Source organism: Artibeus jamaicensis, unplaced genomic scaffold (assembly GCF_021234435.1).
Source record: "Artibeus jamaicensis isolate MK-2021 breed Jamaican fruit bat unplaced genomic scaffold, CSHL_Jam_final scaffold_1964, whole genome shotgun sequence".
Lineage (NCBI taxonomy): Eukaryota > Metazoa > Chordata > Mammalia > Chiroptera > Phyllostomidae > Artibeus > Artibeus jamaicensis.
Genome location: NW_026522030.1, coordinates 50,001,366 through 50,011,921, shown reverse-complemented (window position 1 = coordinate 50,011,921; position 10,556 = coordinate 50,001,366). Strand labels below are relative to the sequence as shown.

At 37.9% G+C, this 10,556-nt stretch overlaps 1 protein-coding gene across 1 annotated transcript in view; it reads right to left on the bottom strand.

The window, feature by feature from the left end:
- Window positions 1-401: 401 nt before the first annotated feature.
- Window positions 402-10,556, bottom strand: part of TYRP1 (tyrosinase related protein 1) — a 30,248-nt gene continuing 20,093 nt past the window's right edge. The window contains exon 8 of the mRNA XM_053656131.1: window positions 402-646. Coding sequence (XP_053512106.1) covers window positions 636-646 — 11 coding nt within the window. The 3' untranslated portion in view covers window positions 402-635. The remainder of the gene's footprint in view (window positions 647-10,556) is intronic.

Sequence of the window (10,556 nt, the reverse complement as noted above, 5' to 3'; positions counted from 1 at the left end):
AATTTTGATGAATTCACTTGTGTCCTTCCCCTGGCAGAAATGTGCTCTACGACTGTCAGCTAAGACAGTGACAGAAATGCTGACAGCTTCAGGATAGAGCCATCACTTTTCCAAAATACTATTAATGTCAAGCTGTGATGGTGACAGAATCTTAACAGTGGTCAGTTTTGACTTCTATATTTAATTTTATGGAGGGGGGACAGCAGACTATCACTTTGGATTTCCGTACACCACCTCTCATAATTATAATTGCTGTAAGTTGGAGGGTAGAGTATCATATTTTTTGTAAATGCTCATATCTGCTGCAAGCTAGTTTAGAATTTAAAACGCAGTCTTCAAGTTTCTTCCACATTAAACTTATTGACGGGTGGGAGGACAAGGAAGGGGGATCTAGATGTACCAATAAGAGCTGTACGGTTGGGGTTGCCATTCCCGAAGGGGTTCCTTTGAACCGTTGGTAACCTGGCTGCAGCGTGGCAACATGAATGAACAAGGGAGAGCACCCAGCATGGAACTGTGGCGTTGATGAGTCAGCCTTGTCCTGGTCTCCTAGTCCGACCTTTGGATGTGTGTGATTTGGAGACACATTTTCAGGCTCTTCTGTTTGATGTTACATGGCCACTCTGAGCTTCATTTTACCTACAAACTGTGAGTAAATATCTTCAAAATATGAACATCAAAACATGCGTGGCAGGATTGAAAACCATGGAATTGCTGTATTCCAAACAGCCTGACCCTCCCCCTCCAGGTTTCAGAGACTTCAAGCTTGCTCACCTTCACCCTTCGGGCCTGAACTGACTCCACCTTCACCCTTCAAACCTGCATAAGGAGGAGAAATCCAATAACATCACTCCTTTTTACTGCAAATAACTGATAAGACTTCTAGAGTCACCTGTCCTTATACTTGTTTACCAGCAGTCACAGGTTTTAAGTCAAAAGGATGAATCTTCTACTGTGGCATTTTAGGAATTAACTCCTGGCTGAGAGAGGAGATACTCACTGCCCAGGTATTCACTTCCCCGTGCTTCTGTGCTCCAGCCATGGAAGTGGTGGGCAGTCTGTTTGCTTAGACCAGCCAACACCCAAACGCTTACTGGTGACTAGTAAGTAATGCTAAAACAGGACAATTTTCTAGGTGATTATGCTTTTATTTTAAAGATACCAATTTTTCTCTGTTTCTCCTATACCTGCACAATATTAAGTAATCTCTATTTAAGAAGGACAGAACTCCCAAATAAAATATTATTACTAACAATGACACTGTTATCAAACACTTTTTGTCCAAATGGGGGAAGCAGCAGCATGAGAATTCAGGTTGCATTTGCCATCAAAATACACAGATCAGGTAAAAGGGTTTTGCTTCTTTGAACAGAAAGAACACCTTCTTACTACAGATGAGAGTGGTCACAAAATATGCATTAAGATCAAGTTTTAAACCCCATTGAAAGATCTAAATATAAATTTTTGAACCTGGAATCATTAGTGGGATCAACATTTTAAACTGAAATGTGAGGTTTGAGCTATGTTTTGGGACTAACAGCTATCGCTTTGAATGAATGATTTACCACATATAGACTTTGCCACTCTTGTTCCACTATGACCAACAAACTAATAAGCTCATTTGCAAGTCAGATCCACCTAACAATCAAATGAGGCAGGGATTATTACAATGTCCACCACTTTATAGCTGAGAAAAATGAAGCTTGGGTGATTTATCATACATCAGAAAAGAGATTCCAGTCCAGGCAGTCTGCTGAAATTTAATTCTATGAACTTGTTAAATGAATTAAATGAGGAGGCTTGATGTGGCTCTCCTGTTTTGGCAGTCTGTCCTATAAACAAACGAAAATCTGTGCCTATACATGCCTCCAGGTTATGAAATCAAAACACTAAGGACTACCAGTCACAAACAGCCAAATAATTTCCATAATTTACTGCCCTCGTTTCTTTGTTGAAGTCTTTCCCCTGGTTCCTCCTGGCACAGTGCTCCTAATATTTTCTGGTTTGGTGCTTCCTGATTCCAATTTATTCTTGCTCATGTCACCTCTTCAGATTTTTAATATGCTTCAGTTTATCTTTTAACAAACATTAAGGGCAGATGAAATTTGTGTTTTCTGATTCATCTAACTTCCTCTTATCATCGTGATGACGTTCTCAGTTTCTTCACTATGCCTGGTACTTTAAATATATTATAGATCACATAATATGTAGCCTTTCTATCAGAATTTAAAGATAATCAGTATTATCCAGTTTTTACACATGAAACTATGAATCTTAGAGGGTTACGTTTGTACACAGCCAGAGGCTCTGTGCATGTAAGTACCTCAGTCTTTCTGTCCTGTCTTTCCAGTTTGAACCATTTGAATCATCTGAACAGGGGAAATTCACTGTCATCTCTACTCCTGAAAACCTTTTCGTGATGATACTGTAAATGAAAAAGTCACCAGGTCCCTTCTATTTACAAATATTGACTGTGATAACAGACCAGTAATGTAATATTTTTCTACTCTGCTTTTGTAAAGATCCAAAAGGAAATACCCAAATTGAATGTCTGTATCTTGCATTAGTATAAATGGGGAGCAGTGAGAATTCCACTCTGTACAGAAACATACTCTGCATGTGTGTATCCACAACGCACTGAACGCTTTCCTTGCACTTCCTGTATTTTGTGGGCTCCATTTAAAATGAAATAGTGCCATCTGGTGGAAGTTAGATATATAAGTGTCTCTAGGTTTACTCAATTTTGTTCAATTTGATAAATAACTTACTGCTTCAACCCTGAGCTAGGTAATCATCAGGCTATATGGTCACAAAAATAAGTAATACATAGTTTCTTCCCTCGAAGATCAGCAGTGCCATCAGCAGGCCACTAGTGTGTAATGGCCAAGAATATGCCTTCTGCACATTGTAGTGTGGAGGACTTGTGTCCTGGAGGAGGGGTATGATTTCCCTGGGCTTTCCAGAGAGGCTGCCTTGGGTGAATAACTTTGCCTGAGCAGACTCCTCAGAGGTCAGGTGCAGAAATGGTGTACCAGAGATAACATCGTGAGCAATTGCACAGCAGGAAGGAAAAGCATTGTTTGTTTGTTTGTTTTTTTCCAGAAAAATCAGGCAGTTTGTAGCCACACAACTTAAAGTTTGGGACGAGGAAGAGACTAAAGATGAGCTGGCGAAGCTATCCTAGGCTGGCCACAGAAGGTGTAGGTGCCATTGTAAGGATACTACACTTTACTGACTTTTAAGTGGGGCGGGGAGAGAGTTAAAATTTAGAGATCAGTCTGTTGGGAGAGAGGAAGATCAGTTGGAGAGGGGGAAGAAGAGCGTAGCTGATCGAGCTTCAGGTCCTACTAGTGAGGGAGAGGCAGGGCGGAGGGGAGCTACAAGAAAGCTCTGTGTATTGGACTCACACTCACAAAGGGCCTCACGTACAGATTTTTGGTATCTTTCCCAAATGAGATTATGCATGCAGACTCAGATAAACATTGACAAGTTTGAAAGTATACGATATCAAACAATTTTAAACATGTGTTTCTACATTAGTATTTCTTATAATACAGCTGAATTGATACCTCAGTTTTCTCATGAATTGTACACTATTACTTATACTGAGAATATTATTTAGCCTAAAATTTTAATGCATACTTTATGGTTTCTGGCTGATTCGGCTTCTTTCCCCCTTTCCTCAAGTGTACTAAAGTTTCACAAAATGTAAATATCTAAGGTCTTTCTTAAGTTCTGGAGAAATCCAATTAGGCAGTGGTGAAGGATTAGAAAAAGAGAAGAACATTGAAAAATATTTTGGAGGGCAAATGAGCAGGGATGGTATGGATGAATTATAAAGATGGGGTAGCCAACTGGTGGATGAAGGAGAAAGGAGGAATTCAAATAACTCCCAGGTTTCTACCTCAGTGACTCACAGATGGTGGCACTTTTAACAGAGCACAGCATGAAGGATGACGAGGCAGTTTTATGTAGGAAAATGGAATAGTTCCATTTTGGATGTGTAGAATTTGAAGTTCTTGAGAGCAAATCAAGTGAAATTACCTAGCCCACAGTTAAGTGCGTGAAACCAAAGCTCATAGCAGTGGCTAAGGGTAAATACAGAGACTTGGGAATCATTAGACCAGAGCGGCCCTTTAAACTGCTCGAATGGTTGTGCAAACCCCAGAAGTCTTAATCTACAAAGAACAATGGGCTGAGAGTGCCCCCTTGTGACTCTATGTTAGAAAGATATTTTTACAAGGGGATGTGGGTTACCTTTCTAGTGAAAAGCCCGTAACACATAAAGCTGTCTTGATTACATACACGAGCTTTTAGAGAAAAAGAAAAACTACAATGGAGGAGAAGAATTTGACCATTTATACTAAATGGTTAAATCAAAATGTTTATCATAGTAGTAGTTTGAGTAGAAACATAGCAGAAAGCAAGGATTCTTTATGGAGAGGATGGGAGATAATTGGAGAGCAGGAAATTTCATGGAAGATTTATGAGGATATAGCAGAATTCCTCCGTCGGTTTTACAGTCTTGATTTAGTATCTTCTATCATTGCCAGAAGAAAGGCTAAGGATAAACTTTTCATGACAGTTTAATGAAGAAAAATGAAGAGTTTGGAAGTGGCTTCATTTTTCTCTGTTGATAGTAACTGAGCCAATTTCTCAAAATGGGCACACAAAGAAAGTATTTCTGGTTGGCTGGGAAGTGGCCCCCAATATATCCAGGTCCTAATGCTCAGTGAATTAGGCACAGTGAATGTTATCTTAACCACTAAATGGGTTTTGCAGGCCTGATTAAGTTAAGGATCTCGAGATGGAGAGATTGTCCTGAATTCCCTGGATGGGCCCTAAATGCAATCACAAGTGTCCTCAAAGGAAGGCAAGGGGAGATTTCAGGAACAGGAGAGGAGAAGGCCCTGCAACAGAATCAGAGGCTCAACCCTGCTGGCTTTGGGGGGGGGGGGAGAGTGGCCAGGAGCCAAAGAATGCAAGGAAAGAAGCTCTGGAGAAGCTAGACAAGGTCAGGAAAAGGGTTCTCCCCAGAGCCTCCTGAGGGAGCACAGCCTGCCTGCACCTTGACTGCATGCAGCCCAGTGAAACCAGTTGTGTACATCTGCATCCAGAGCTGTGGGAGAAGAAAATTTGTATTGTTTTAAGCCATCAAGTTCGCAGTATTTTGTTATACTGGAAAGCAGGAGACTAAAACAGTATTTTAATGTTATAAAATAATTGTTCTAGAGATCTCCCAAAATATTCTTTAAAAAGAAACAAATCTCTTATTTAAGCAAAAATTAAAAAAAATAATGATTTGACAAAGTGTAACAATATAAACATTTCCAAATTTATTTGCTGGAGAAATGTGATAAATGAACTTTAACCTTCTACTATGAGAGTGACATAGATCAATAGAATTGGTCATACACTATACTAACAAGTTAAGTAGACTAAAATTTGGTCACCAGAATAGGCTAATAATTTTTCAGCCATTTGAACTGAGAAGTGAATAAGTATATATTCATGTATTTAATAGGGAGGATCACTTCCACTGTGAAATTCAGTTTCTTTTTTCTTTTTTTTTTTTTAAGTTTCTCCTTTGATCTGAGTTAGACCACTTTATATTTTTACGTAATGAAAGGAATTGTCTGTGAGGTCATTAGAACCCTATTTCTGAATTTTCCAGTAATTTCTTCCAGACCCTTATAGATCTGTATCTCAGGTTATCTAGCCTTGTCCCTCAATTTTTTAAATTGTATTTTAGTGTTGATGTGATCAGAGTTGTCCTCACTTGTCCTCATTTGCTCACCTCCACAGGTCATGCATGTCTGTTCTTTGGCTGGTCCCCTCACCTCCTTTCCTCTAGTCCCCGCCTCCCCTCTGACAGCTGTCAGTCTGCTCCATGTAACCGTGCTTCTGTTTCTGTTCTGTTCTTTATTTTGTTCATTAGATTCCACCTATAAGTGACATCGTATGGTATTTGTTTTTCTCTGACTGGCTCATTTCACTTAGTAGAATGTTCTCCAGGTCCATCTGTGCTGTCGCAAAAAAAGAGTTCCTTCTTTCTTCTGTGTAAGTGTATCACAGTTTTTTTCATCCACTCATCTACTGATGGGCATTTAGGTTGTTTCCACATCTTGGCTATTATAAATAACACTGTTATGAACATAGGGGTGTCTATATTTTTTTGTATCAGTATTTTGGGATTTTTAGGATATATTCCCAGAAGTGGAATTACTGGGTCAATCCATAATTTTCTCCCCCCTCAGATGACAGAGTAATGTCAGTGATGTAAGACATGAAGTGCTCTGGGTGTTTGGAGGAATAGAGGTTTTACAGGCTCTGTAGTGTGGGCTCTGGAAGGGATTACAGAGATCCTATTGTCTAATTGATTGCTCTGTGTGATTCTCTGCCTGATCCAGAACTCCAGCCTTTTGGGGGCACTAAAAATTATAGCAGTAGATAGTCAGACACATACATGTATACGTGAACCCTCCATACATCCTATCATTTGAGAATTGGACAGAAAAGTTAATAAAAAGTCATTATACCACCAAAGTTCTAGATTAACAACAATTTTCTATGTCTCAGAAATATACGGAAAATTATATGTCAAGGTATTTGCTTAGAGAGATAAATTATGATTAATGAAATAGATGAGTGTATATATGCATTCATTTTTTTGTTTGCTTTTTCAGTCTTCTGAGGGTTTGACATTTTTCAAAGTAAACTGTGTAGAAAAGTTAAGAGGTAGGGTGCAATGAATTTCTGAAATTCACCTAAACTACTGTTGAAAAAATGTCACGATTACTTTTCTGGCCTGATCACTGGGAGGCATTCAGATGATAAATATACTACTGAGGAAACTTACTTTGAAGAGAAGAAGGAGAAATACTCTCTGTGGCTGACAGAACGGGGAATCCAATAATTCAATGCAGTACGTGTTGTGATATACATAAACTCTACATTCATTCAAATTTTTGTATGCTGTTGTATTACTTTTTAAATTCTATGTTAGTCTAATTAAACAAATCTACACTGTGAATGATAACGATATTGGTCAAAAATCCATGCCAATGGGCATTAAAGTCAATTATTTTAATGGCTATCAATAATTATCTAAGATAAATATTTAAATAGTAATCTATTTATAGGATAACATAAATTACAGTATACAACAATGGATGATAGAGTCTTGAAATGCCAAAAAAGGTATGGGAAAGCAATGTATGTTTACAGAAATGTGTCATAGTTTTGTTCTTCTAGTATATAAGCCATTCTGTTGTCTGCAGATAAGCATTCACAGTGGCAAATTTGGCTCAGTTTTCAAGAAAAAAGTCTTTCAAATGTATTAATAGTATGGACTTGTGATAAACATATTTATGATGCTCTCACAGTTTTCAGTAAGGCTAAGGTTTCTAAATCCTGGGACTATACTGACACCTAGAGGAAATCATGTTAAGTATCACTTATTTCCAGTGGTTCTCACAATCTGGGGCAAATTTCTCATGGTTGGGGCTTATGTAAAATGCTTTATTTTTTCCCTTTGTTTCTAAGCAAATTTTAAATTTAGTTCCTATAGAAAGTATCTCACAACAGAAGGCATAACATGATATAGAGAATAGAGAAGCATTAAGAGATTTCATCCATTCATGAAATAAAAATCATACCAATATTAAACTACATTCTTGTGCTTTAGTAATGCATTGCTGTAGATTCCATAGTTGTTTTGTGAGTTTATTCATTTGAATATAATTTTAAAAATTCAAATCAACTTTTTCGAGGATGTATTATGCAGTATCTTTGAAAGAAAAAAGTTGGTAATGGGACAAGATTACAGTATTATACATGTATGCCTAACAGATAATTAGGACTTACTGTTCCATGTCTAGCCATGTTTTATGAATTTATTTATGTATTTTAAATATAAATTGGATAATGAGCTAAGGAAATGCATTTTTTCCTTAATTTTGAAAACTAGATATGCATAGTCTGATGGCATCTTAAATATATGTTCTTTAAGAGTTAGAACAGAAACATCACAGTCACTGAACAGGACCTATAAAACATATCGAGAGGAGTTTTAGTCTTTCCATGGTGAAGGGACATAAATATAATGCGAGATCTATTCTGAGATTGCCTCACAAGGCTGTGGAAGCACAAAGGAGCCAGCCGGTGAAGGCACAGATGAGGCTTCTGAAAGGAAATGTTGCCAAACCCAGGAGCTCCCATAGCTATTTGCATAAGTGCTAGCAAAGTTCCTCAGCCGATCTGGTCCTGCACCCCAGACGCGAAAAAGCAGATGAGGCAGCAGATGACCGTTTACACTGCCAGGGTGTGTGAACCAGCGAACATCCCTCACATTACTCACTAAGTAATGAGGAGGGGCGTTAGATATGTTCCACAATTCAGATGGGCCTGCCAGTTGGCCCCTGGGCTTCATTCTGTGTGATCCACGCACAGCAGAGACACTCAGGAGGCAATGCAAATGCATCAACAGACAGCACAGAGGTCCCAGCAGCAGCAGGCAAGGTACTGCCTATGCAACAGGGCGTGATGACAGATAATTAGCTGTGACATGCCCCTCAGTGGCAGTGGGATGAGAGCGTTCAGTTGGAAACCAGTGTGCAACATAGCTTCATGAGCTACACGATGTAACTTTGGAGCATAAATTTCTTTTGCCAAACCATTTTTTAAGGGAGGTTGTTAGAAAGAGTTAAGTTTTCATATGATTCTAGGAATGAAAGTTAAATTTTTAAGCACTTGCTATATTCTAGGCATTGTGGGATATCCTTGCTGTAAACTGTTCTTTTTAATATTTTCAAAGTCATTATAGTGTAAGAACTGCCTTTATTTGACAGCTAAGAAAACGGAAGTTTAAAGTAGTAATGCAACTTTCTCAATGAAGCATTGCCGATAATAGAAGGGACATGGAGCGGACCTAGGGCTGTTCAATTCCAACTTGGTCCCATACTGCTGCCTATCATAAGCAGATGTTGACTCTTTTTTTAAAAGAAATTTTGATAGACAGCCCTTCCCCCATTTTTCTTCTACTTCTTGGGTTTATTTGGCTTTACCTTATTTGAGTGAAATAATTTTTTCTTGTGTTTTTGATATTTTTATATTATACTGTTTTAATTTCTTCTTTAAAGTGTTGTTGAGTTGGTTATTTAAAAAAATTAAAAGACTCTCTCGGAACAATTGGGGCAATTTAATATGGACTATATGTTAGGAAATAATATTGTATCCATGTCAAGTTTCTTGAAGTTGACAGTTGTGTTGTCGTTATGGAAAAGAATGCCATTTTCCTTAGGAGACACACGGAAATAGGGACAAAGGGTCATAATATCTGCTACTTACTTTCAGTCTTGTTAAGAACAAATCTTAATATGTGCCCATAGGTATATGGGAAATAAAGTAACAAAGCAAATGTGCAAAACATTGACAGTTGGTAAACTTAGATGCATTGTATGTGGGAGTTCATTGTATTCTTGAACTATTCTAGAAATTGGATTATTTTCAAAATTAATTAAACATGAATCATTACTTTTTTAGCATTCTGTTGTATTAGGCCAGTTTTTCCTGGAAAGCTTTAGGTGCACAGTTACAAAGTTAAGGCCTGACTTTCATTACTGGTAGTCTCAGTGGCTGAGTGGAGATGATTCCCATAGCTGGCGAGCCTCGTCACTGATGTCAGGAATTATCAGTGTCTCCGGTTCTAGCATAATCATCTATTGTATGTGAAACCGTTGCGGTGATGTGCCACTCATTCTTCATTTTGTGGCCCCGAAGGGCCTGATAATAAGTGGTCATGATAAGAAGGATAATGTATACAAGAGAGTTGTAGTCACTGGGAAGACATGTTTTTGCTATTTGGTTGGAATTTAAACCATGTGAAGATCACTAATCTTGCAAGCTATTTTTCCACCAAAGTCTAAAAAAACTGAATTTCTTCTGCTTTCAGAGATCACATGAACATTTTTAAACCAGTTGAGTAATAGCAGATGTCTTCACTGTTCATTTTGGGAGGCATTTGATGTTCATAATCAACATTTTGAAATATGTTCAAAGCTGCCATCTTGTGGTAATATTCTATTCAATTTTTAGCAGATATGTTGATAAAAGTCTTGCTAAATATGAAGCTTTGGAGGAAAAAACATTGCAGAAATACATTTTAGGACACATCAGAAGCCTGTATCTTGAAGCCTACATAAAATAAAAATGAGTGTATTTCCACATATAATTTACTTAATCAAATTGATTAATACTAGTCTTACTTAATGAAATTGATTAATACTAATCTTACTTCACTTAATCAAATTGATTAATACTAGTCTTACTCATTTTGCAAAGTTTCTGTTTAAAAGCCATGGCAGATCTTATTCATTGTCCCTTCTTTCCCTCTTTCCAGAATGAAAAGTCTAAAGATTCCTGTTTTATGGGAGAGAAAATTAAGAAAAAAGGGTAAAAACTCCATGCTTTAGTGGTGGTAGAGAAAACGTAGAAAGAGACTGAGCCCTCGAAGGCATCATCACACTACCTTACCTACCTTGGACTCTCTCCCTTTC